The sequence below is a fragment of the Paecilomyces variotii genome, assembly GCF_004022145.1.
Source record: "Paecilomyces variotii strain CBS 101075 chromosome Unknown C8Q69scaffold_1, whole genome shotgun sequence".
Taxonomy (NCBI): domain Eukaryota; kingdom Fungi; phylum Ascomycota; class Eurotiomycetes; order Eurotiales; family Thermoascaceae; genus Paecilomyces; species Paecilomyces variotii.
The window spans coordinates 3068413-3095467 of record NW_021167140.1 but is presented as its reverse complement, the minus strand read 5'-3'; the positions used below and the strand labels follow the sequence as shown (position 1 = coordinate 3095467).

The window sequence follows — 27055 nt, the reverse complement described above, 5'->3', positions numbered from 1 at the left end:
TTCCTAGGGAAGCTCATCATCTACGGCGCTTTCTTCAAGTGCCTAGATGCCTCTGTGAGCATTGCGGCTATCTTGTCTTCCAAGTCACCTTTTGTCAATACAATGGGCTCCAACACTCAGAAAGAACTTGCTAGGTTGTCTTTCAAGAAAGGTAAAATACCTAATATGTTTATAGGCGAGTTTACTAAATGCATATCCCAGGAGACTCGGATCTTCTCACCGTGTACAATGCTTACTGCGCATGGAAGCGGATAAGGAACTCACCGGGAATAAACGAATACTCCTTTTGCCGGAGTAATTTCCTCAGTCCTCAGGCGCTTCTCAGTATCGAAGATATCAAGATGCAGCTTCTGGTCTCCATTGCAGATACAGGCTTGATGAAGCTCGACGATACGGAACAGGCTTCTTTAAAGAGGTGAGCATCCCCTCGGTTTGCCTTTACCCTGCTCTTCCAACTAATGCATCTGGGAAAGGGCCCGTTTCTCTGGCCGCCAGCGTCAATTCTTTGTAGTCCCTGAGCGGTTCGACGTAAATAGCGCTAGTGATCTAGTTGTCACCTCGGTCATTGCGTGGAGTTTCTATCCCAAGTTGCTCTCCCGCGAAGGCAAAGGCTGGCGCAATGTCTCCAACAACCAGGCCGTGAGCCTCCATCCAACATCCGTCAACAAGCAAGCAGATGCTAGTATCAAGTGGCTATCGTTTTACCACATCATGCAGGCGCGCAACAAGTTCTACAACGCCCATGAGACAAGCGCTGTGGACGACTTTGCCGTTGCTTTGCTGTGTGGAGAAGCGGAGTTCAAGGTATTAAACTCCGCATGACATTGATCTGAAGATGAAACCCTTTGCTAACTTCAAATTTAGTTATATGCCGGAATAATATCCATCGACAACAACCGTATCCGATTTTCCGTCAAGGACTGGAAATCCATTCTAGCTCTCAAAATCCTCGGCAGTAAAGTGCGGGAGATCCTGTCTGGAACATTCAAGAACCCCCAGAAACCGCTCTCCCATCGCCAGCAAGAATGGATGAATATCTTACAGCAGATGTTCACCGATGCATACACTTCGCAGATAAACAGGAAGGGTCCTTGAGAGCAGGCATTTGGGTAGGCAAGATTTACGGAACGGGGGTACTTTTCTTTGGACGGTTGACGATATCCAAACTGGGTTACGGATGATTGGGACTTGGGTATGGTATTGCAGCAGGGCTGACAAGAATGGGAAGTTTTTCGCTCTTTGCTTTAGCCATGAAGAGCTTTAAAAAAAAAAATAGAACCTCGCTTCCCTTTTTTTCGGAATATATCAGGCTACATCAAGCGGTCATTGAACTGTACATATCTCGCTTGCTATCGAGAATTGGGCTTCTATTTCGCACCGCGCCTATCTTCGTGGATGGAACATAGAGGGAGAAAAAAAAAAGAATCCAAATGCTTGATAATACCTGGAATTGGATCTATCTTTGAAAAAAGCGATTATATGACCGTAATGGAACCTAGTATGATTCGGCCTGTTTACGTATATATATCACTGGGAAACGATGACTCTAAAAATATAGAAATATGCTATTTCTAACTACACCTCTGCAAAACATTGAATCCATCGTCTAATTAATGCATCTAAAAGGAACAAGTATCTATTGTATCGGGGGCATGGTACAAAATCGGTCTAATGTCCCATTACCTGAAAAAGAAAACCTAGTTCATCGGGTCACCTACACTAACCACCACATAGCTTCCTAACACAATATGACACACACATACACAAACACCAACACCAACAATGAAGAATACACGATAACCAACCCTCGTTAATTTGAGTACTGGTACATGCCATTCAGTCCTATTATTCACTATACTTCTCCATTCTTTCCCATCAGGATCGAATCATCAATCATCTTTCGATCTACTACTTATGGTAGACATGAAGATCACCACATCATCACCGATCCTCCTGCGTACTCACTCTATCGTACATAGTACGTAGTACATACATAACCTAAAACATGCACACGTTTGGTATAACGAAACCCCATATCACATTCCTCTCTGCCTCCTTAATCCCACTCTAGTAAGTAAGTAAGTACTATTCTATTTATTCTGAAATTCACACCACGCCAGCCACGCGGAAGTCGTTACATATGCATAGTTGTATGCAAGGGGCATAAGCATTATTTTCGGTTCTGGGGCAGAGATGTCTTACTAACTAACTAACTAGTAACTACATATGGGGCTAACTAAGAGCTGACGGGCTGGATACGAAAGAAAGAAAAGAAAAGAAAAGAAAAGAAAAGAATCTTCTAGTTTAGTCTTTTCGTGTAATTATACAACGCGAAGAATATCTAAGTGGAAAAAGGGAATGGGGGGCAGGGAAGGGAAGGGAAGGAAGCCAGGAGGATCTTCATGTGGAGATTGAGAAGTAGAGAAAAAGATACGGAATTGAGATGATTTGACCTCTTATGTTGTTTTATCCTATTATTTCATCGTTGAATCCTATCCCGAATTGTCCCATACTAAATACGTATACGTACCTTTTTTTTCTCTCTCTGAGTTCTAGAACCGGGAAGGAATGGCCCGGAAGGGATGGATGGATGGCTGGATCGATTGAGGGATGGATTGACAGCTAATTATTTGTTTCTTGGGTCTTGGATAATAGTTAATTTCATTATTCAGCTTCGTAATCGATTGAATGACAGGTCTTGAAAGGACCATGTTGCTAAGGTGCGTACTAGTACTAATAAATACATATGGTTTGAAGGGAAGTGAATGTACTACAGACATTATTTATTACAGTGGATTATAAGATCACAGAAATAAGAAAAATACAAAAGGAAGCCACTGTGGGGTGGTCGGGGAAAGGAGAGGGTCCGAAGAAAGAGAAAAAGCCACGCTATTATGGATCCCCGGTTATACGAGTTATGGAGAAATCAATTAATCAATTAGTTACTATCCATAATATAATGTTAATCATATAGTATATACCAACCGAGTAACGATATTAAAATAGAATTGAGACTTAGCGGCAACTATTAAACTTTCCTGTAGGCCTAGAAAAGAGAAAAAGGGCGTTTGCAAGAGTAAATCGATAATTATGTCAGTGGCTGGGACTCGTAACTATCCTTCAATCGCTCAATCGCCAAGGACTGAAACAGAAGCCACTCATGCAACTTTGATTATCGGCCGCACCGATAAAATTCGAGGGCGTATCAGAATCAAACTGGGGGAAGTTCCGGTGCCACTTCCGCGAAGTTAAGAGAGTATGAACTGCAGCCGGTAAAGGAATATATGGTTAAGTTAGGGCTGTCAAGCGCGTCCCACTATTAGAAGTACATAGTCAAGGATAGGCTAACTAGTTCTTTCTTTGCTGACCGTTTTATTCTCTTGGGAATAATGTCTTGGGATATTTCTTGCTACCCGTTAAACTGAGTTCTTTTCCCATGCGTGTCCGTGAGAACGACAGGCGTGTGGAGGATGCAAATTATCGATTAATACCCACGTGAAGAAGAAAAGTGAGATGTGTCAGGTTTCAGACCCGGTCAGTGAAGGAGTGGTAATAGATGGGCAAATTGTGCTTCTAGGCTGTCGAACTTCTGACGCAAGGAATAACTATCATTCGCACGTCCCAATGGAGTCTGGACGGACGGCGTCCCCGATGACTGCATACGGGTATGGAGTAGTCTCCGAGCTTGACGTTTAGCCCTATCCAAGCGGTCTTAGCAAACTACTCTCAAGTCCTGCACTGAAGATCGCGTGGGTCTCCCGCACAAAGAGATTTGAGGTCCGTTCGGTCCCCGTCGTTTCGATCCTTACCGGTCGATCAAGGATAGCGAGCAACGGTCACACAGTGAACTGCCACCGCCAAAAGAAGGCCCGAGCACTATCTAGTTGTGACAACCCAGCAGATCCCTCAGAGAGAGAGCGCTTGGATCCTTTCTTTGCAAGATACCAGAAAAACCGGGATTTGAGAGGGAGTCTTGTGGATAATCGATACGGAATCTCCGTACGGAGAAAAGAAAAAAGGGCTAGAAGAGAGCGGTCTCACTGGTTAACAATAGAGTAGTGACTGGCAAAGCTCTCGAAGAATTTAAAAAAAGATGGAGACTCGTGGCGCGGATCGGTCGCATATGCAACCACGGGTCGTTGCAGCTGAAACCTGGCCCGGTGCTCAGCTGAGATTCTGACAGGATCCCTGAGAGAACAGAAGGCTGTTTTCGACTTCTTCCTCAAGGTTCAACCCTCCTCCGCGACGCAGGGAAGCAAGGGGAGAGAGTAGTGAGGGGTGGGGGCCGCTTGGTGATACTGGCGGTCAGATGGCAAACGCGGGATAGTCTCTTGAAGATGGAGCTTTGGCAGATCCGTGTGGTCCAGCACAAGGCGCCGTCGTGAACCGACACCACATCGGGGCAGCCACCTGGTCGCTGGTCAGGAAGTTAGTCGGTCAACGACATCGCCGGTGTGTCAGATACGTGGTCGCTTCCGCAGCCAGTCGATGGCGCCGGGAGTTGTATATCGCTGCTCTCATGTATCCTGACTGGCCCTCTTGGCCCATGGGGATCTCTCTCGTGGATAAACACGGCAGTCTCGCCACCAGGAAGGAAGAAAGATAGAGAGAAGAGGAGGGGAGCGATCATTTTGCGGTCACTCAATCCTTGTCGGCCGTGCCGAGGATATCAAATCACAAAGTGTCACCCGTGACTCTGTCGCACAACCGCTCGCAACAGAGTCATCGTTTCCTTTCTTCCAATGCGAGCGAAACACGACATCTTATCTAACTTTGGAATCGCCAATCAAGCAATAACGGTGGAGCTATAGACTTTTTCCAGGTTCCCAAGGATGTCCTGATATGAGAAGCACGGAATATCTGAGCGATGATCAAGCACTGGCTCGGTTCGAATACCATTGCTGAATGAATTTCCCCGAGTAATGCTATCGCCAGCTGCACAATGGTTTTATACTGCGATGCTCTCTCAGGCAAGTCAATGGACCATGTCGATATTACTAGGATTTAGCTACGAGGTCAAAACGGAGCTCCATGACTGGTCGTCGCTGATTTTCTGTGTTCGTGAATGTCATGAACCGGACCGAGTGTGGAGATCATGCAGTGTAATACTCGAGGAGAATACGAACATGATTACGGAGTATTACTCAAATGAAAGTTCCGTGAGACCCAGGCTATTTCGGGCGCTTCTCAGGGCCTTGATGTCCATTCTCGAAGGAGGGCGTGTCTGTTGATTTCGTAGAACCCAGGATCTGTAGGGGCCGGGTTAATGCGTTAGGGCGCCTTTGGCTCACTCCGGGGTGTTAGTTATGTAGGCGGGGAATTTCAAGGACTTAGAAGACCTGTTCTACCCCTCGATGTGTTACAATGTGCGCTCATTATCATCAAGCAGCGAGATTGTCCCACACTAGTCCCCCACAATAAATATCACAGCACCTGGCAGTTATTGCAGTCTGCTGATATTGTGTTTTTCTTCCAGAAGGTTAAACGTATGGGATCGATGTACGGTAGATCTCGCGTGCGCGCACCACTGCGGACGCAATGTGAGTTTAATTCTGTTGCATTGGCAGCTGTGCGCCGGTGTGGCCCTTGCAGTAGACTGAGCGCGGCAGCGCCGGTGGCCAAAGTCTCAACAGCGAACAGTCTGCGACGATGCCACGAGCTTAGCAAAATAAAGCTATGTATGCATGGGAGTTTGACCCTGGTGGCAAATGCAGAGAATACTCCTCGAGCGAGACTTATTACTCTGATTAAAATTTCGCCTTTGCCGCCCGAGTGGGGGAGGTAGATAAAGATAGTTCCAAGTGAGATGCTCGACTGAAGCTTTGGAGGCAGTGAGTCGTCCATAACGAGATGGTGATGTTGCACTAATCTCCAAGGGATGCCCTATCAGATCCGTCGACGACAACTCCCGCGGCTTGCATTTCTATTGGCTTTTCCGCAAGAGTAGAGGTAAGAGGGCGTTGAACGAGATTGTTTCGCGCGCCAGAACAGCGATTTTAATCTCCGATCTAATATCGCTTGGGTTCGCATTCCGCATGCCATTCATTAGTGTGTGATGTCCGACAATCGGACCCTATGGTCAAGGGAGATGAGCTTCCATTCGCTGAGGGTTGCCGGCGTACTTCGATCTGTCGTGTTAAGAGATGATAGGCATCTGTTCCATGACTAATATGGCGCATTAGTTATCCAATTCTCGTCGGAAAAAGGGCAAGGGGGAAAGCATCATGCTCAATAATCAAAAGGCCCATATTTTGAATGAGAATAGTAATATAGCATTGTGATTATTTGGCAAGTAACGCGTCGCGGTCGATAGCTTCGAACTTGAAAGCGAAGCGCACATGTCAGCATTGCGGATGGGCTATATGATTTCAAGGGTCACTATAGAGTCTAACTAAGTATAACAATAATAGTTAATAGTAATACCATAGTGATTATTACCCCGGATGCTAAAGTAGCCATCACTCACGAGTAAGGGTGCACTGATGCAGCAGCTCGGTGGTTGTCGAGATCAACTAGTTATTGAGTTAGGGCACTCGGGAAGCGATCCACGAACGCACTCAAGTCTCAAACAATCCCCGCTGATGGACAGCTGCGGATGCTAGAGCCGGTACAGTACTCCGTACACTGCTGCTTGAACGATGTGCGTCGCTACTGTACCTGCATGAATATCTGCGGGCAAACTGAGGAACACCAACTCGATGACCCGCCTAGGTTTGAACTGTCTCCGGGAGCGATCGATCGTCTCAGGGTGGATCAGCCAGTTCTGAAGACCTGGAGGAGGCTGGCTTCAAGTTCTAAGTACTCAGTAACTGACTTTCTTCTTCTCACCAGGACAAGTCCTCCATTATTATTTACAACCATCTACTCCGTACGCGCTACGCTTCTCTGGAACAGTCAGCGGATTCCGGTCTGACCGCCTCAACAATTATTCTCGGTGGTTCCTCCTATTTTTGCGGCTATTGGCACTCCCCACCGTTCTACCTGGTGACAAGTCTCGAATCTCATCCACCAACTGCGGATCCGTCGATACCCGAGAACAGTTGTCAGACACAGGTCTTCTAGTACCTGCTATCATCCAGTGAATTGCAGTCTGGTAGGGAAATACCCCGACAATTACGTATGCTGGAGGTCGTCTACAAGAACCAGTCAGACATGGTACGAGAAGAGTGACAAGCGATCGACCAGTGTCTAGTAATAATATCACGATAGCAGGTGTTTGCGGCTTTACTCGAAACGGACGGCAAAACGAACGCGGTTCTTCATTTGGAAGAGTTCTTTATTTAGAATCTCTCTCCCTCGCCCTCTCCCTCTCTCTCCATGGTTCGCGCCATGTCTCCGGACCAAATATTCCCAAGGAACCCTGCCAGCAGTGTGCCGAAACCCTGACGCTCCGGTCATCCATGGGTTCGAGAGGGAGATTTGACTTGGTAACTTCTGACTTCCCGGCCACTAGCCCTAGCCGGCGTCATACAAAGCATGAGAGGATGGAGCACATAAAGAACGACCCACCGGGCGGCTAACAGATTATAGAATAGCCAGATATTTTCTAGTTTCGCTATCAGCCAGCCAAAATCCACCCGGTGGTTTGTCAGTCAGCGCGCTAAGGGCGGACGGACACCGAGCTTCATCGTAAGTGGCTAGATGGACAGAGCAGGCAAGCAAGGAGTACACAGCCGTGATAGTGATGGAGCTAGGGTTTCATGAGCGGTGAACAACGGCATCTATCCTGGCGCCGCGGTGGTTTGTCGGTTTTTTCATAATGATTTCTTTTTCGAAGGACGTGTCACAGCGAGGAAAACAGTGAGGATGGATAGCGAATATTTGATCGGGTCTGTGCCATCAGACAGCCGATATTAGAGGATCCGGTCGATGTGGGAACGGGGGTGTTGTCATATTGCCAAACTGCGCAAGACTTTCCGAAAATAGCCCATCAACAGTTCGAATCAATCATCATCCGTCACTTTTGAAAAAAAAGGGCATTAACTAACCAAGGCGGGAGATCCAACATTGACAGCACGGCCGCCCCGCCCTTGGAAACCACAGACTACTCTCTTGCCCCCACTCGCGGTGCATGATCGTTGATGCGTGCTTTTCCGGCGGCCGCAACAGATGATTCTTGAAGGAAAAAGAGAACGGTCCGTTTGTGCAGAGTGAGTACGAAAACTTGACTAAGGACATCGCCAAGGCAAATGTAAAGCGGTAAGGTATCACCGCCAATGGGGCCCGTTTGATCAGATGGAAATGGCCCTATTGTTGTTACGGGCGAGACTGGACAGAGTTTGTACTTGTACCTATTGGGCCTTGATCTGTACATGTGGTGCTGGTTTGCTTCCATCCCCCATTGCCACATCTTGTTCGCGATGCAAATCACTCCATGGGTACTTGTACATCACCTACCGAGCGTCCTGATGGCAGATGGCCAGACCAATAGCTACGTCTTTGCTCGATTTGACTTTGGCCACGCCCTCCTGCGTTTGCAAAAGGATCGATTGGCGCGGCAGCCGGATAAGGGTAGTTGACTGGCGCAGTGGCGATCGTGGATCCTCCACGGAGCATATCAAGAAGGGGACCTAACAGAGAACTCGTGGCTTCTGCTGCTGTTGGCCACCAGCCATGAGGTGGCCGAAACAAGGCCTGTGGTCATGTCACGGGTTGGCGAAAGAGGTCATGATCAGAGGATCCGGGGGACCGAAACGGCAAAAGCACGTCCCTGACACGCTCCTTGGCCGTCGCCCTTGATCGACTGGTCTCACCGATTGTTGACCCAAGTAGTGCCATCATTCGTGGTGTCTTGTGAACCAATGGTCCAAATTCTTTGCAGAAAATCCCTGCCTGGGAACGCCTTTCATCGTCCAGCTCTCAGACTGTCGACTCCGTTGTCTTTCCTGGCTAGCCCACGCTTGCCTGCATTCCCATTGCTGCCCCGGGCGGACCAAGCAGAAGCTTAGACGCTTCTTTTTTTCTTTTCTTTTCTCTTTTGATTTGACTGCCAGTTGTAGGAGTAACTAACAGAGCCAGCGGGTAAGCCTTTGTTTTAGAAGGGAGCCACAGCTTAATTCTAGATCGACGGGAAGCCTTAATAATGATGATTGAGTATGGTATTGTCGCTCCTGGAACGTCCAATGGCCTGGGATGACGAGCTTACAGCCCATCTCCACCGGTCTATAGAGTAGTCCGGTTAAGCTGGAATCGCGACGAACAAGTCGCTCAGGAGTCGTTACATCGGAAGTAAGCTAGACTATAGGCGGGGCCACGGATAGGTACAGTACTACTCGAGTCGGCACTCTGTGCTAGGCCGCCAGGGATCAAGACCAAAAAGAGCTTCAGCGGGGAAAATGGGTGACTATCAGGTTAGTTTTGATCTCAACTGCGTGCTGGACGAGACTATCTCTCGTCACTAATTGGGGAGGGAAATTGAGCCCGTCTGGCTGTCTGGCTCTTATACCACGATCCACCGCCATTTAGACTGCGCAATCTTGCATCTGCTTCCGCCATCCTATTCCCAGCGTCCCTGACTGCCGTACTCGCAGCAGCAGCAGCAGCTCCGTTGCCCGCATTTTGTTTCTTTTTCGAATGCAGTTGCAGCTCCTCTAGAGCTTCTCTAGACAGCTGTATTGTTGCCTTCTTCTAGATCCCTTCTCTAGTGCCAAACACGCCATCCCCCCTCCCCCGCGTCCCGAAGCTGCCAGAGACCGCGCTTGCAGAAAGAAAGAGCAGCAGATACGCCGCCCCTAGCGATTGGTTGGACTTTTTAGCAGCCCTCGTGGACGCCGGTTGACCATACAATCCGTGGAGCTTTTGTGTATAGAGCTTGAAACCCCCCAAGAAGCTGCCATCATCATCTCCTGGAGAACAGGGAACATAGAGTGACTATCATTTAACCGAGCAGAGTCTGGACCCCTCCATCCATAGCTCGTCCTGTTCCTTCTTGGGAATTTTGGATTGGGAGAGACGAGCCAGAAAACAGAGGTCTAGAAGCAGAGCCAGGTTGCCCAACGTGTGGAAGACCAATCCCCAGACCCGGTAGCCGTGCGTGTACACAACAGCCGGACATATTATCGATATTCCTTCAGGGGGGTTTAATCTCTTTATAGAGAGAGAGAGAGAGAGAGAGAACAGAACGTCAGCGTTCTCGTAGCAGTTCCGTTTCCCCTTCCAGATCCCATGCCATCCCGATAAAGAGGGAACATCCATTCGAAGTGTCTGCGTCCCGAGTTTCGATCGACGGTCAGAGCAGATCCAGCATCATCCTGGTCCGCGGGAGCCTTTCTCGATAACTCTGACCAACGAAGGAGCTGCGACCACGCCAAACTCCGATCCCTCCTGTGGTTGGCCGGCTACACACATTCTTCTCTTGCTTTTCTTTCTTCTTCCCTTTAGTACAGCTGCTCCCCTTGATCTTCTTTTGATCATTCTTCTTTTTATTTATTTTTATTTTTTTGCGCGGATACCCGATCCACCGTCGAGCCGAAACGCCATTCGATCTGTGGACGCCGGAGCACACCGTCTCGGTTGCCGCCCAGCGCTGTTGAGCCGGGGGCCAAAGGATACCGCCGTTATTGAGTAAGTAAGTAACCAACTGTGCATCTTACCGTTCGCTTGCTTGCGTTTTCTTGATATTCTTATTTCTCTTCTTACCTTTTACCTTTTTCTACATCTGCACCTGGGACGGACACGGTCATGGTCCCTACGTCAACCCCAAGGGTTCCTGTGGCCGTCAGCGGATGGCCCTTGCACCAAGCTGTGTGATGGCAATCAGTTGAGTTCCGTTCTGGGCCCTGCGAGGGCAATCCATCCTCCATCGACTCCGCTCGGGCGCACGGTTGTTGTCCGTCGACAGCTCCACAAAGCTTCACTGGCAGTGCTGGGCTAGAGGGAAAGCGATAGCAGCCTGAGGCTGTCCTGGCGGGCGATCCTGTCGTTCTCTTGTCTACCTTGGCCCCAACCCCACTCTCCAAAGCAAAAAGGGAGAGACGATCTTTTTTTTATTTTGCATCATACTCTATTCATGATCTTCTCCTTCTTCTTCTAATTCTTCTTCTTCTTTTTCTTCTTCTTTCTTCGTCTTGTCGGTTTTTGCCGGACGAATGCCAATCAATCTGACTTGTTGATCACGACAGGTGACAAACGAGGTCGAGCTGTCCAATCTGGCGGAGTTCTCTGTACGTTGTTCCCGCATCGGGTCCGGGTCCTAGCTCCACCCGGCCCCGCCAATCGCCGGGCCTGCCCCAAACCCCCCTCCCAGGACCAACGCATCCTCTGCCCCCATCCAGTCCGGTGATTTCCTGCCCTGCGTCCAGCCCCGTCGGTCCCAACCTCCCGCTAAAACGCCCAAAAGCCTTGCCTTACTGCTTTCTTCCCCCCCTCTTCTGGTCTGTCTTGTCTCTTGTCTGGTTGAACTCTGGCTTTCCCCCCTCCCCACGCCTAGAAGAAGAAGGTCACGGCTCGGCCTTTCCGCAGCCTCTTCCCCCTCTCTCTCCCCGAAAGAGCTTCCTCGCTCACCGCAGTCAACCCAGCTTCGATCCAGGCCTTTCTTCTTTCTCTCCCAAAGAAGAAGAAAGTCGCTGTGACGGCTGCACGCAATAATCCACTCTTCCCTCCCTCTCTCCCTTTTTCTCTTCTCCCTTCTCTCTTCCATATCCCAATTAATTAAAAAAACCAAAAAAAAAGAAAGCTACCTGCACAAGCCATCCTGCAACACCGGATCGGCTCCCGCTTTCTGGCGTTTGCCCCAGCCTCCACTTTTTTGTATGGGTTCCTAGAAAGTGCAGCAGGTAATGCAATTCCCCTCTGCGACTACTGGCAATTACACTGTTTCGTACCATACACACCGACCATCATTGCACTTTAACCACGACCAGCCAGACCGGCCCTATTTGTTGTTTCTTCATTTTCTCCGATCTTCCCCGTCAATGCACCTGATCTTCCCCCGTCCGATCTCTGCTGCAGCCGCCTGCATTGTGCCTTTTCCTTCTCTTCCCCTCCACCTCTCTCCAGCATTCATGATCTGCTGTTGAGAAACGAGCCACGAGAAACGAAAAAAAAAAAGAAGAGTACAGAACGAACATTTGCTTACAGCTGTGCTTTATCCCTCACAGACGCGACTTTCTATCTCCTTGGTCCATCTCTGGTGCCAAACGAGGACAGAACCCTCCCATTCTACGACCCGCTACGACCGTTACGACTAGCCACCACTACGACTGCTGTTTCTCCAGCTTGCCTCTCTTTGTCGATACGGCTGTTCGCACAAAAGAAGAAATATTTTGAAAACGAAAGAGGAAAATTATCTCGTGTTCCATAGACCGTTGTTGTTGATACCGAGTACGGCCTTCGGTTCGTTCGTTCTGCACCAAGTGCCCCTCCCCAAGTTGTATACCCGCACCGCCTGCCGTTGCAGCCCGTTTGGTTCGCGAAACCGTCCCGATCGAGTTGCTTCTGTTATTGTTCGAATTTTACGACTTGACACGATACCCACGAACCCCGTCTTCGTCTGGTTGAGCGATTCTGCTGTCTTTCGTGGCTATTCATTTCCGTTGTTTCCTTGCTGCCTCCTGCGTCACGCTTCCAGCTTGAGACAACGACGACGACGAGAAGAAAAAGAGAAAAGTTTTGATGTAGAGTTTCCATTTGCGAGTGCTGCATAAGCCATCTGCATCGTCAGCTGCATTAACTCAGCTGGCATTTTACGTTTACGACCATCTACGAGCTTGCAACATTTGTTCAGCGTCAATCTTCCCCAGGTGCTTTTCTATTTGCTTTGCAGCATTGTCGCACGCCCCCATTATCATTTGCTTTTGACGACCTGTGGTCTTCACACTTTGTATACAGCTCATTCTCGAGGTTGTATACTCCTTTTTCGGTGTGACGTGGTATCCGTTTCTGTTTGGTGTTTTCCGTTTACAGAACTGGATCCGACTCTCCACCAGTCGAGTTCTATTGATCTGAACAGGGACGTCACGAGTCTTTTTTCGTGAACACTTCGTCCCTTCCCACTCTAACTTTGCACCGCTGTTAAAGCCGTTTTCCCGTCAATACCGGAAAGCTGGAGCTGCCGTCGATTTCCCAGGTCCACACCAGAGGCCCCGTGGATATTCCGTGGTATAACCATCACGCTGCAGAACGGCCTCTACTGTCTGGTGACAAGCTTCCTGCGCTCACTCTCCCATCCGCCAACCAGGCGCCCGTTTCGGGCTATCCGTCGCTGCGAGCAAGTGGCCCGGATACGTCACCGGCGGTATCGTCTGGGTCCAGCAACCCCAGTTCACGCACGAGTATCTCGGGGTACTCCCAGGCCTCTGTGAACGACATCAAGAGCCCGCCTCCGTCTGCGGACGTCGCAGGCCGTAGCCAGAACCGCCTCTCTCTGGATTCTTCTGCTCAGACCGAATACAGCGTGGCATCAAATTCGGTCGCGGAGGGCTACTACCAAGGTCAGAGCTCCATTGGCAGCATGAACCAAACACAACCATACATGGACGTGCATTCCTCGCATCTATCCTCTGCGCAGCCCTACGCCTCGCAGGGTGCCACTGCGGGGAGCTTGACCCACTATCAACCGTACCAGCAACCGCCTGTTCTGCATCCCGGTTCCACGACGTATGCCCCCACCGGCTCGTACTCTCACTATGGATATGCCAACGGGGTTACATCCCCTCAAGCGGCGAGCCAGCCTTCGACCACTTCGATGACGAGCCAGGTGCCCGCCCAGTTGCTGCCCTTGCCTGGTAAGTCCTGATATGGCTCCAAACACTGAAAAATGTACTTCGGCGCTAACGTGATGTGATAAAACAGCTATGAGCAACCATAGCGTGTCGCCCCATGCATATGTGACGAACTCGAACACAGCGAGCCAGCCATACGCCTTTGACACTACTGGCCAGATTGCACCTCCGGGAGCGAAGCCGCGAGTCACGGCCACTCTCTGGGAGGATGAAGGGAGTCTTTGCTATCAAGTGGAAGCCAAGGGTGTCTGTGTTGCTCGACGAGAAGATAACCATATGATCAACGGTACCAAGCTCCTGAATGTGGCCGGAATGACCAGAGGCCGTCGAGATGGTATCCTCAAGAGCGAGAAGATCCGCCATGTGGTCAAGATTGGCCCAATGCATCTAAAGGGCGTTTGGTAGGATTGGCTCCTTCCCGTAACATGAGGATTTGTAATGCATGCTTACAGTACTATAGGATTCCCTTTGAGCGCGCCCTTGACTTTGCCAACAAGGAGAAGATCACTGATCTTCTCTACCCGCTATTTGTGCACAACATTGGAGGTCTATTGTACCATCCAACTAACCAGACCCGGACCAACATGGTCGTGCACGAGTCCCAGCAGAGACGGTTGGAAGGAACGCAGCCTCCTGGAACATCTCAAGCTTCGCAGCAGCCCCCGACATTGCACCACCACCACTCGATGCAGACTCCAGTGCCGTCCCAGATGGCTCAACCATCCAACGCCCTGGTTCACCCCAGCAGCCGGCCTGGCCTCGACCGGGCGCACACATTCCCGACACCGCCCACCAGCGCATCGAGTATGATGGGCATGCCTAGCCATGGCAATTCGTACGAATGGGGTAGCCAGAACGTCCAAGGTTCGCAACCACTGTCCATCGATACTGGCTTGAGCAATGCACGATCCATGCCCACGACGCCAGCCACCACTCCGCCAGGGAACAATATGCAGAGTATGCAGTCGTACCAGAGTCAATCAGGATACGATAACTCCAAGCCATATTACTCTGCTGCCCCTCAGTCTCAGGCTCAGTATGCTCCTCAGCAGTCATCGATGCCAAGCTATGGGCAGACACTCCCTCCGGCCTCTTACATTAAGAACGAGATGGCTCCGCCGCCCGGGAGAGGTGTAGGAGGTCAATCTGAGACTGACCAGGGTGATGTGAAACCAGATCGTTATGTTCAGGGAAACGGACATGTGGGTCATGGAGCGGGTGAGGCAGAGACGGTCCAGGAACATGGCACTGAATATCTCCAGGACGGCTCTGCGGCCTATAATACCAACCGTGGCTCGTACACGTACACCGGCAACCCTTCTGTGGCGGCTCTGACGGCGGATCATTCCCACATTTCCCCGGATATGACCGCGTCGCCATCGCACCAGAATGGCGCCGACCGACTCACCCCTCGCACTGGTGGATCTCAATCGCAGTGGGCACCCGGATATAACACTCCCCCACGCGCCCCGGCTAATAGCCTCTACAACATTGTCAGCGATACTCGTGGGACTGCACCGAACGGGGATGCATATTCGACAACGAACTCTGCCCCAAGCTATTCGGCCCTTAACGGTTCCCTGTCCTCCAACAAGCGTCTGCGAGATGACGATGACGATCGCTTGATCCGTCCCGACAGTCGAGGACCAGAGTACGAGCAGAAGCGCCGCAAGACAATCACAGAGACCACGATCGGTGGCCCTGTCGGTGGTGGGCCGCTTGGTCTGCAACCCATGACAGCGGCGAGTGTGATTGGCCGCCGTCGATGAGTTTGGTATACTTGTCTTGGTATCCGCAGCACATCCAGGTCCATACCGAGCCATGCTCTGATGTAACTTGTTACTAGATAAGACTCTGGGTTTCTGGAGTCGTCGGCACCCGGAGTCGACGGTGTCATTGATATTGTGTGCAAATTGACGACTTAATGTTGGCGCAACAGTTGTTGGTGCGCCTTAGGGATTGTGCGCTACTGTATTGCTGCCAGTACAGCGTGCTGCGAGATGTTGTGACATTACCAGGTGGTAATGGTCCTATTATCGCGCAGCGGTGAATCATGATTCGACGCTCCTTCTAATTTTCTTTCTGCTGTTTCTCGACATGGCGATTTCATTGGTGGCATGTAATTCGTTGCCAGTGTGAGCGTTGATCTGCTGATATATCTGCGAGATTTTCTCTACTCATGTCGTGTGTTTTTTTTTTTTTTCTCTCTATTTCTGGGCTTTTTCCTGTTTATTTTCAGTTTCCTCTCATGATGTCTGTTTCTGAGAATTTCCTTTCTAACGACCGTGATGATACGAATCTCCTTATGCAATTATACTGTCCTGGTTTTTTGATCTTCGCTTCTCGCATAAAGCCGCACGACTGGCAACGGTCTTGAGCTTTTTACCCAAAACTTGATTTCTTTCTTGTTTAATCTTCGGGCAAGCAAATCCTCGGTTCACCAGACAGCTCTTCGATTGTTGTCTACCGATGACGAAACCACAATTTCCACAAAAAGCATGTTTTAAAAGAGATGATGGTGATGATAACGAAAGGCCAGTTAAATCATGTCCGCTGATGTCCCGAGACCTTCTTCTAAACATTTTATGATTGCGTATTCTCACTCTCCTTCGTACACCACTTTTCCTTTCTTGTCCAGGGGATCGTCTGCTTTTCACGTCTCCACGATCAGCAGTCGGTTGGTCTGTCTGATACAGGCGTCATCAGCCGCGGGCTTTTAGGATCGACGGACTGGACGGAGTGTCTGATCCCAAGATCGGATCTAGAGCTGTCCATATTTCGCCTGTGTCCATCTGCAGGTTGCTACGACCGCGCTTTTTCGTTTTCTTTTAGTGAAGAAGAGAACCCAGGTTAATATATATTGCAAATTATCGCGTTCTTCCTTACCATTCTGTCGTAGTCGTGTCTCACGGTCTGGGCTGCAGAACTACTGCTATAGTAGTATACGGTCGTTTCAGCCGAACGGTCTAGGATGCTGGATATATTACAGAAATCCAAATAGACGAACCGGCATGCATGAATGAAAAGATCACGCAGTTCACGCACCTTGTTTTGCTGCAGTGACAGCATCCAAATGAATTAGGAATAAGCGGTTGAATTCTTCTAGGTCTGATGCGTAGCTGTTTTGTTTCTCGAGTCCTTAGCCCTTTTAGCCCCATGTTTCAAAATGACGATTGGTGGGCTGCTTCTTCAGAATTGCTTGCGCAAAGAGCACATAACTATGCACTACGGAGTAGACATTCCTCCTTATCGAAGCAAAACCGAACTGAGACAAATTCATTCTAGTTCATGCAGGTTACAGCTATCCGATACAATGCAATGAGGTTAAACCAGCTTAATTAACCCGTCAACAGGACTCGAAGGTTTATCACAATCGGCAAATTCGTTACTGTAGATTATGCAACTCCGGGGAAACAGTTGGTTTTCAATTCGAGTAGATAGGCCAGACCATTATCCATTATGACAGAGACTCTTATTTGAAACTCGACCCTTTCTTTATCGCTGTCTTCTTTAACTTTGTTACTAAAGACTTGTGGCGGATTGCATTTGCGCAGTTAGGTGCTGAGCGCCTATGTATTTGAGAGTAGTGTAGGGTAGGGTTCACGTGATATTGAGTTCAGATTCTGAAAATAAGTAGTCTGTAGATAGGTATAGATATAATAGGGTTAATAGAGTTATGATTTATTCGACCTTGTGGGATAGATCTATCAGAATTAGTAGATTTAGTAGACCTAGCGAAGTAAGTAGTTAGTGAAGCAGGTATAGTAAAGTCTTTGTCCTTATATAGCGAGAGCAGTTTCTTGGGCGTTGCCCAAGGATCCTAGTCTTTTACTTCCTGGCGCAGCGGTTCAGCTCCTAGAATACTCCCTAGGGGTTAGGTTGTAACAGTTAGTGAAGCAAACTAGTGAAGCAGGTATAGATAGCAGACTGTAACGAGCGAATAGAGCTTATAGAGTTTATAGAGACATAGATGATAGTAGGCAGATCTAGTAGTCCTAAAAGGGTTAGTAAATTAGTAGAATAGATTCAAGCTGAAGGAGTAGGTATATAGATTAATAAAGTTAATAGTTAAATAGGGTTAGTAAAGCTAGCAAATTAGTAGAGCAAATATAATATCGAAGTTAGTAGATTGAAGAAAGGTGCAGCGCGAGTATTTGTTTTAGATAGGCACAAAAGGGTATTACCTGATAAGCTTATTGGATGCTAATAATAAAACGAACCAATAATAAGCACGCGCTAGTTACTAGCGCACTGGCGATGACGCTCAACGATAATTCAGTTGCTTCGCTCATATAACGCGACGATATTCGCTGCCTTTTGTTTCTAATTGTTATCCACAACCGGCGACGAAATAGAAGAGATTGGTCTTGGTGTCTGGACGAAATCGTCGACATATTCAGTGTATGCTGCTAGGAGCGGCTAGTCGATTGGATTTTCTCCTTCGGTATCTGGCACAGCTTTCACAAGGGTGTGCTCCAATTCTTCGTGGGCCAGAGGCCCAGAGCAAGGAAGTCTTCAGTGGCCGTATCCGAACGGGAGAGACGTGCTTATATAGCTTCGCAGTATTAGCCCGTGGGGCGGTGAAGGGATAAGATCTCATTATTGATGGCGACGTTGTTAAGGGGAAGGTAAGATCTAGTTACGCTTTGCGAGACCCATTATTATTGTTGACTAGTAGGGACAAAAGTACTTGGGTTGCAGTAGTTAGTAGCAGAAATATTAATTTGAGATTCATGTAGGTCAGCAGTGCCAGCTGCTCCACACAATTTAGGGGTCGGTTAGACAGACTTCCGAGGGATCGCTTCTTTCCTCTTCTTTTCCATTTGGGTTTATCAGAATATGCTAACAGATGCAGAAATGAACTCTGGTACTTGGTACTTCTTCTTCTTCTTCTTCTCAGAATCTAAAGGTCATTGTGACACTATGACCGCTAGACTTCGTTCACCAGAATGTGCATATTGCGGTCCAATTATCAGAACCAGCCAAATTCAGCGGTCAAGCTGTGGGCTGGCTGTTTAGGCCGGCGTAAACAGGTACGCTGGCACTTGCTTTTTCTGGTCTCTTGCTATGGTCTTCACGGCTTGCGCATCCTGGCTGTTTTACGGGCGGAAGCTGGGTACAACACTCCCGGTAGATCGTTGCGCCTCGCGCTGAGCCAAGAATCAGGGATATCAAGACAACCAGTTAACTCTATTCCCTGCCAAGCACAGGCTGTATCTAATTGTTGGATTTCTGATATCAACCCCCAAGCAAATACAGCAATGTAGAGCACAAGCGGAAAGAAACTCGAGACGTATAGGACAGAGCCTTTAATTTCTTGTATCATTTATACGCGTCTAGCTGCATCTCTAGGTAGACAATATCTTGATATTTATGCCGGTTGATTGGCTCTTGGACAGGAGAATTTGCCCTTCTCTTTGCTTTTTCTGTACTTGCACGAGGCTGACTTTGAACCTGGCGCCTATACACACGCTGATTGGCAGGATAGCCACTATCCGGAACATTCCCCGAGGCACTAATACAACTCATGGGGGCTAAAATCATTGAAATGCTGCGCCGCAGTATAGTGAATGGAAGAGGGACATGTCTGCAAAGTACCCAACTTCACACTGACTATTGGATCTAATATGGTGTTCGTCATGTAGCCTTGTTTCTGCTGCTTCGCGTTGAAAAGAAAAGGAAAGGAAAAAGGGCCGACATCAGACAAATAGCAAGTAGCTTTTGCCGCTTCTACGAATGAATATACTTTGAAACATTTGCAGTCTCGAAACGCCCGAAGACGCTGTCTGATTGTGGCTGCGGACTATCCATTACTGACCCTTGTGGGCGCTAAGACAGGCAATATAAAAAAAATCTGCGCCAAAACTTTCCCAAGGGTTCTATAGTTTTCTTCCCTGTTAGATCGGGTCAGTGATAATCCTCTGTAGGAGTTATACACACCGTATATACTTATGCTTCTCCTGAGATTGTCATCTAGCATTTGTTTCGAAACCTACAGTTAGTTCTGAACTTCCGTTCAGAAAATCTGCGAACACGTTGGCTCCTCTGATCTTGTGGCACCTTGTTATATGTTACAATCATGCCAAATCCCGGAAAGAAAGGCTCAATGCCACGATGGGGGGACTATAATACGCAGCTGCTGCTGTCCCTGGTGAATCAAGTCCCTCCTCTCCCGACTAAAGACATACAAAGGGCACGATATTCTCCTATATGTTTGCTTGTACTTTATTACTGTATCGATTATTCCATTCTAACGCTCCAATGATCTAGGATTACTTCCCAAACAGAACTCTCCGTGGCATCGAAGCCAAGTTGCGATTCGAGAATGTACGTGAGCATGTGACTTGTTTAAGAACGACCTAGGAGGCTAATTATCTTGCAGGATAAAGCTGCTGGCCTCCGAGTTAGTATATCTTCTATACGCTACTGTTGACGCGACTGACAGTAATATTATTACTCTCAGACGGGGACCACAACATCATCTCGGAATTCGGAGTCGGCGGGGAAACGAAAGCGACGATCTCAACCCAATATCCGCGAAGTCACTCCCGAAGGGGAAGATACAGACACTGACAGAGACAGCGGGGATATTTCGCCTTCTGGCCGGCGAAGTCCAATGAGGGGAAGTGCAAAGAAGCAGAGGGTGAGCCACTTGCTGATACGACCAAGAATGCCCTTATTCAGGCGCTATAGGCTAATACATAACTTAATTTAGGACACATACGGTGATAACAGTCAAATATTGAGACCCGTTATAATGGTTGAAAGTTGTACACATCCTCAGAGTGCGGGAGAAGCGAATCCGCCTGATATTTCCATCCGACCATCTGGTATCTCTGTGAAAGACCCAGTGATCGGTTCCAGTTTCAATCCACCAGAACCCTACGCGGCAGACATTGAGATCCCAAATGGTTCAGCAACGGATGCCCATGACTCTGCAGTAGCTCCTATGGCCCGTCTTCCGTCAACGGAACAAGGGAGCCTTCCACGAGATCCTGTACAACGCCAGTCGGAAGAGAGCCTCAATACAGCCTCTATCGACCGCGATGATGTTGGAATAGGCTTCTCTAATTATGCTCAGCCGAGGGAGCAGTCACACAATGCTACACATCCAACAACTGGAAGTGATAGGAGTATGACACCTCAGCAAATTGGCGAATTTGATGGGGATGACTCCCAGAGGGCCGACTTGACCACTATAAAAATCGAACTAGGCCAATCTAATACACCCTCTTCTAAAGATAACCTGGACGTATCTCAAAAGCTTATCGAGTCAACGCTTGATGCTAAAAAGGCACTTGACACTTTCACAAGACTCGCACTCGATGAGATTGATGGGCTCCAGGTAAGGAATAAGTCGTTAGCAGAAAAGCTTGACATATCCCGGAATGAGAGAGAAAAGGCCGCTCAACGCGAAGTGCAAATAGAACAGAAAGCCACTGATTCTATAAAAACAAGGGAAAAGGAAATTGAAACGCTCAAGATGGAGCTCAAGGCGTTAGCAGAGAAGCTTGCGATATCTCAGAATGAGATCGAAAGATATCGAGAACAGGCCGCTAAACGCGGAGAGCAATTGGAACACATACAAAAGTGGTGTGCGATACAGCCGTAAGGTTGTTCACATATTACTGCCAGGTTTTTTTCCTGTTTTTCTTTTCCGGTCTCTCCTTTGTTCTTTCTTTCACTAGATACCTAGTATTCTGTTTCTAATTTAAATCAAGAGTCAATAGATACATCTAAACATATTTAATTATTGAGATGATAGATATATATGAATTATATACTTGAGGACTCATATAAATTGTGTATATTTATAAAAAAAAGGCAATTAAGAATTGATCAGATTAAAAGGTAGGTTGATCTCATGCTAAGCTCATTCCAGTAAAACAAAAACAATGAGCGGAGCAAATGAATCTTGGCGGGGAAATTCATGTTTTCTCGTCTAGACTACCGAGCATCGTCCCTCCTTGCGCTTCACCCTTCCTGACAGCCTGCACATCTCATCCGGTGGAAGTCTGCAATCACTCCTTGTCAGCCAGAAGATATGAGCCATCTATGCATATCTGACAAGTTGCAGTTTCTCTGAAGAAAGTAGACTGCGTGGTGGCTACATAAAGGACGGAAATTTCTGCCCCGCAGCCATAGCTAGCTAGCTACATAGCAGCTTAACCCCACGCGCTCTTTCGACGCAACTACATACTTGGACTGCGGGGAATCCGCAGGCAGCTAACCTTTTTTTTCTCTTCATCTTCTATATTGCAGAAGATGCCAATCGTTGCATGGACTACTCCAATTTATCTTCCACATCTTCGAAAAGGGTAGCGTTTTTCTCCCGGCCAACAGACACGACACGACGGGATTTCTCTCTCTCTATATTCCCCAAACGCTTAATCAATCTACAATGCCCCCTCATCCCTTGAACAAACCACATACCATCGTCCCTCAGAACCATCTAACCTTCGATCCCTGGAACACTGCATCTACCGGCCACCAACGCGCAGAGAACCCATACTCCAACACGTCCGAATGGCGCACTACGCGAACAGAGAAGCTATCACATCAATTCGGCAAGCCTATCACGAATGGAAGTGGAGATGGGACGCTGAATAACGGCTGTCGTGTTAGTAGTAAGAACCAGAATAAGATCAGGAACGGAGCTGCAGGAGAATGGAGATGGATATCTGCGGACGAGGCGGAGAGACGGCGATTGGGATGTGCGGATATTAGGACATTGATGGGTGGTGGTGGTGGAGGGGCGAAGAGGAGGAAGTGGGATGGGGATGAAAATGGAAGCCTCAACGAGAAGACGGTGAAGAAGACGAAGGTGGTGGAATTGAGAGCAGCAGAATCTTCACCGTCGTCGGCGCCATCATCTACATCGCAGCACAGCAGTCGAGACCAAGCTGATCCACAACACAAGGGATACACAGCTCTTCCTCCTCCATCTGCACGGCCTAAACTCGCTTTCTGCAATGACAATCCCAGCGACACCAACAATACCCCCGAACTCGATCCCACAACAGAAACCCCCACCGGCATCTTTACCGGAACAACAATCTATATAAACGGCAGTACCTTCCCGCTCATCTCAGACCACAAGCTCAAACACCTCCTCGCATCCAACGGCGCCAAAATCGCCATCACTCTCGCCCGCCAGACCGTCACGCACGTCATCCTGGGAAAACCGAACGGGAACGGATCCGGCGCCGGCGGCGGTCTTGCTGCTGGGAAGGTGCAGAAAGAACTGCAACGATCTGGTAGTGCTGCTGGGAGGAATGTGAAGTTTGTTGATGTCGAGTGGTATGTTTCTTTCCTTCCCCTCCCATACTCAATTAACATTAGATTGCATGATAATCCATGAGAAAAAGGAACCCCATTGACTTACAACATAATTAATTCCTTACAGGGTCCTCGAAAGCATCAAGGCTTCTAAACGACTACCTGAATGCGGATTCTCTAACATGAACATGTGCCCCAAAGGCCAGCACAGCGTCCTGAACATGTTCAAAAAGAAGACGGGTCCATGATATCGAACTGTCTCTCTTTGAAATCCAAGAGAGTAACAGTCACGAATGACGATGATGTTGAATGTTGATTTACGATTTTTCTTTGCTCTTCTCCTCACATGTCCATCTCTGTGGACTGTGTTCTGTGTACCACTACTATTACTTGCATATTTTCACCAGGATCTGATAGAACAGGTTGGTTTAAGGATTCGATTGGTTTGGATTGGCGAATAGCGTTATAAAAGTTATAATATAATTGGTATAACAATAATACTTCTACGTCAGAAATAATATCCTTTTTGCTTCATCTTGGACGGTGATATTGAACAGAGAAGGGAAAGAAGCAAATTACTAGATCTAAAAGGCTCACATCATCCACCTCTCCTTTAGCTCGGAGAGGCGGTGGGAGAGCTACAAAACCTCCGCCTTACTTTTGGCGGGCAGTGTTCCTCTTTTTTTCGCTCTCATGCCTGGAAAAGTCCACGAAGACTCTAGGAGTCGATTAGGGAGCCGGGGTGGTATTAGAAAATCTGAAAATCGAAATCCTCCAAAGTGAATTGAAATAAGAATAGATTTATATTTATATTTAAGCAATATCTATACTATATGCTAGCCTCCGGAACTCCTAGATGAATCCTATCCTAGGTACTCTGTAGATCCGACCCATAGCCATTGTCATTCACGTCATGTCAGGTATGTGGAGAGGAAAACAATAAACAATATAAAAAGGTATGTATGACAAAAAATAGCGATTGGAGCCCTGGTACATCCTCCCATATAGCAAAATCCAAAAAAAGAAAGTACAGGCAAAGGATGTAAGTACAGTACATTTCATGAAGATAAAAAAGGAGCAAGAGGCATTAGGAGCATCATCAGGTCGTATCTAAAAAAAAAACAAATGGCGGCTTCCAACGCCCAGGATATCCACATGTGAAGAATAATCACACAGAAGAAGAGCAAGAATGGAGCTTATGTCCCAAAGGATCATAGGAACGCTCCGTCTCTGCTGATCTGTCTTCGACCTCCCCCGGTGTCTTCATTGCTGCTGCCGCTGCTGGCCGAGTCACCTCTGGTGTATCGATGGCCTGCTCTTCGCCAGCCGCTTTCTCGACGTCCGCGGCTATTAGAAGATGTCTGTGATGAAGACAGAGATGCGACTCCATGATCGGAGCTGCTGTAGCCGAGATCTGGGGATCGGAGTTCGACTCGCGTGTAGGGTTCAGCGCTTTCGCCTGCTGCTGACTCTTCGGACGGGATACGAGGTAGTGGGTTCGGTCTTCGAGCAGGAACTACATGGGGTCGAGAAGCATCGGTGGTGTCATGAGCAGTGGATGCAACATGGGGCATCTGCCAGCTGTGCTCAAGCGCCTCTCCGATCGGGGAAGCTACCTGCTGCGAAGGAGGATACATATAGTAGTGTTCGACCTCCCCATAATGTGGCGGCTCTTCGTAGGCGGGGAACGTAGTAGTGGAAGCGGTTGATACCGATGGTTGGTGCGGACGCGAGAAATGTACCGGTCTGGGAACCAAGTCTTCGACACTCGAATCACTGGACGAGGACAATGTCCGTTGCAACTTCTCATCCAATGAGTCCTCCCCATCACTGCCACGCGAATCACCCTTCACCAGCCCCAAGCGTTCCTCTTCAGTCGCATGTTTCATCGCCCGTCTCTGCTCCAGGCTGTCTGTACGATGGCCCCGTCTCAGGATTCCACGCACGGGACTAGCCGGACTTCTGGGTGACTGTTCGCCAGTCTTCGATCGGTGGAAGACATTTTGGAATGAGAACTGACGTCGAGCGCTATTTGGTGTCTGTTCAGGCGCTAACTGGCCACCACGAGTAGGCGACTGTACCTGATGGTTCTCATCAGCCCATGAGATGGAACGAGGGGTATCGCTACGCTCTCTTCCAAGTCTCGGCTGGAAAGGCGGATCAAGATCTGCACCAGGGTATGGAGCAGCTCCGTGATAAGCCGTATCGCCGCCCTTATTCGGATGAACAGATATGTCGGTCAAAGCAACTGGGTGCAGTGGACTGTGCGTCTTATGCTCTTCGTGAATTGGTCTCCACTGCGTCGGATGAAGTACACTGGATGCCCGGGACACGACATCACCAAAGAATGAATGGCCGCTTTGCTTGGTGCTCGGCCTTTCCGGCTCTTCGTCCTCCGGGAAATGCGACATACCCAGCGGTGGATGAAGAGTCCTTGCAGAGACTGGAGTTCCAGGTGTACGCGGTCGTGCCATAGTCGGCCCCTGTCCTATAATGGTCTTGCGCCGTCTTAACCCGTCCCACTCGATGATCTCGTTTTCGCTCGGAGGCCTCAAATGATCTTCTTGCCTCTCTCTGAAGTACCGACGGGCTTCCTCCGCTTCCATCTTCTGTCTTGAAGTCGAGATCCGTCTGAGAATGGCCGCAGTACCACGAATAGCATCCGCCTTGGGTTCCAATTCCGGCTCTTCCTGTTCTCCAACCTCCCGTATCTGATCCAGATCTCCCTTGAAGACTGCCGCATCTGGCACATCCTTGGCCGACTTGGAAAGCTGCAGTAACACTACGCCTGCACAGATTTGAAGGAATCCCATTATGACTGTTGTAATTTGAACAGCGGAACCTTTGAATCCCCGGAAGAGAATTGCAGAGGTTATAATCGTGGCACTAGTAAATAAAACATAATACGTTGGCGTTACTAGAGCGGCATTGAATATATTCAGTGCTTTCTGCAAGGGGAAGTCAGCAATCCGTTTCGAGCTCATGGTTCTGGCAGAACTTACGTTGAGGAAAATGATCTCCGTCAGGAGCGTCGCAACAACAAAGACGAACAAGACGTAAAGAAACCATTGCTTGAATTGAGGAACACCCCTTATCTGGGCCAGAATGGCCGCACCCAGACCCTGTGTCGCAACGACACTCAATCCTCCTATCAGGCTACAGATGCTGATGTATACGAACATATTCTTCTTGCCGTAGCGGGGACCAGCCCAGAAGGCAAGAAAGGCGCAACCGACGATGATCACGCCGGCATAGCTGAGAAAACCCGGTGCGATGACGTAGTGTTGCATGTCCTGGATGTCGTTCACGGAAGACTGCTCAGGGGCATTCATCGCGATCACAACAGACCCGATGATGCAGCTGAAGCATCCCACTTTTCCGACAAAGCTGAGTCGTTCTTTTAGGAAAATGGCGGACAGGATGGTTGTGATCACCACGGAGAGCGCACCCAGCGGAGTGACCAGAATGGCATCGACGAAAGCATAGGCGACGAAGTTGCATATCTCGCCAATGATCATCAAGGTCATTCCACTCCACCACCAGAAGTTCTTGAGATAGCCATAGCCTTCACCGGCCTCTTCGTTGTATTTGACATTGGCCTTCAGCAGCCCCGTCTTCTTCAGCACGAATGACACTCCGATGAAAAGTCCCGAGGCGACAGCTAATGAAATCCCGATTGCTTTGTACACGGGTGGCCGACTATCTGAGCTGCTGGATGTACTGGACCGGGCGTACAGCTCGTTTGCATGTACGAGGACCGATGCGGAAGTTTCCATGACGGCAATGAGGGCCACTGACCAGCAATGGCGACCGTTGCGTCAGAACGTCTCTCACTCGGGACGACAGCCCACGAGCACTGTCAAGAGGTGTCGATAACGAAGTTCAAACTAAAGGGGAAGTCCTGCGATGAAAAGGGGGGTGGTCGAAAATACAACCGCTCAGGGATCAGGGGATCATTGACGCTGGGTCGCGGCGTCAAACATGTGCAGATCGTCTGTCGCTGCAGAATTCGAAACTGTGAAACTGGAGCCTAGCCGATTCGTTTCACGATGACG

General features: G+C 48.7%; 5 protein-coding genes across 5 annotated transcripts; 4 read left to right on the top strand and 1 right to left on the bottom strand.

Annotated features, from left to right (window-relative positions):
- Positions 1–393: 393 nt before the first annotated feature.
- C8Q69DRAFT_452827 (hypothetical protein) lies at positions 394–1547 on the top strand. The gene is made up of 2 exons (XM_028629589.1): positions 394–804; positions 865–1547. The coding sequence occupies exons 1-2, from the start codon at positions 712–714 to the stop codon at positions 1093–1095; spliced, it is 324 nt and encodes a 107-aa protein (XP_028489524.1). The 5' UTR covers positions 394–711; the 3' UTR covers positions 1096–1547.
- Positions 1548–13450: 11903 nt separating this feature from the next.
- C8Q69DRAFT_440941 (hypothetical protein) lies at positions 13451–15490 on the top strand (the record flags this gene model as incomplete). Its single annotated transcript, XM_028628699.1, has 3 exons — positions 13451–13724; positions 13792–14122; positions 14182–15490. The coding sequence occupies 3 exons, from the start codon at positions 13451–13453 to the stop codon at positions 15488–15490; spliced, it is 1914 nt and encodes a 637-aa protein (XP_028489523.1).
- A 4137-nt stretch (positions 15491–19627) lies between these two features.
- Positions 19628–21513, top strand: C8Q69DRAFT_495166 (hypothetical protein). Its single transcript, XM_028632226.1, has 5 exons — positions 19628–19914; positions 19992–20048; positions 20104–20124; positions 20185–20364; positions 20437–21513. The coding sequence occupies exons 1-5, from the start codon at positions 19801–19803 to the stop codon at positions 21331–21333; spliced, it is 1269 nt and encodes a 422-aa protein (XP_028489522.1). The 5' UTR covers positions 19628–19800; the 3' UTR covers positions 21334–21513.
- Positions 21514–21689: 176 nt separating this feature from the next.
- Positions 21690–23540, top strand: C8Q69DRAFT_452778 (hypothetical protein). The gene is made up of 2 exons (XM_028629588.1): positions 21690–23021; positions 23128–23540. Exons 1-2 carry the CDS (start codon positions 22123–22125, stop codon positions 23246–23248), a joined length of 1020 nt encoding a protein of 339 aa, XP_028489521.1. The 5' UTR covers positions 21690–22122; the 3' UTR covers positions 23249–23540.
- Positions 23541–24211: 671 nt separating this feature from the next.
- Positions 24212–26776, bottom strand: C8Q69DRAFT_440938 (DUF803 domain membrane protein; the record flags this gene model as incomplete). Its single annotated transcript, XM_028628698.1, has 2 exons — positions 24212–25948; positions 26003–26776. The coding sequence occupies 2 exons, from the start codon at positions 26774–26776 to the stop codon at positions 24212–24214; spliced, it is 2511 nt and encodes an 836-aa protein (XP_028489520.1).
- Positions 26777–27055: the final 279 nt, after the last annotated feature.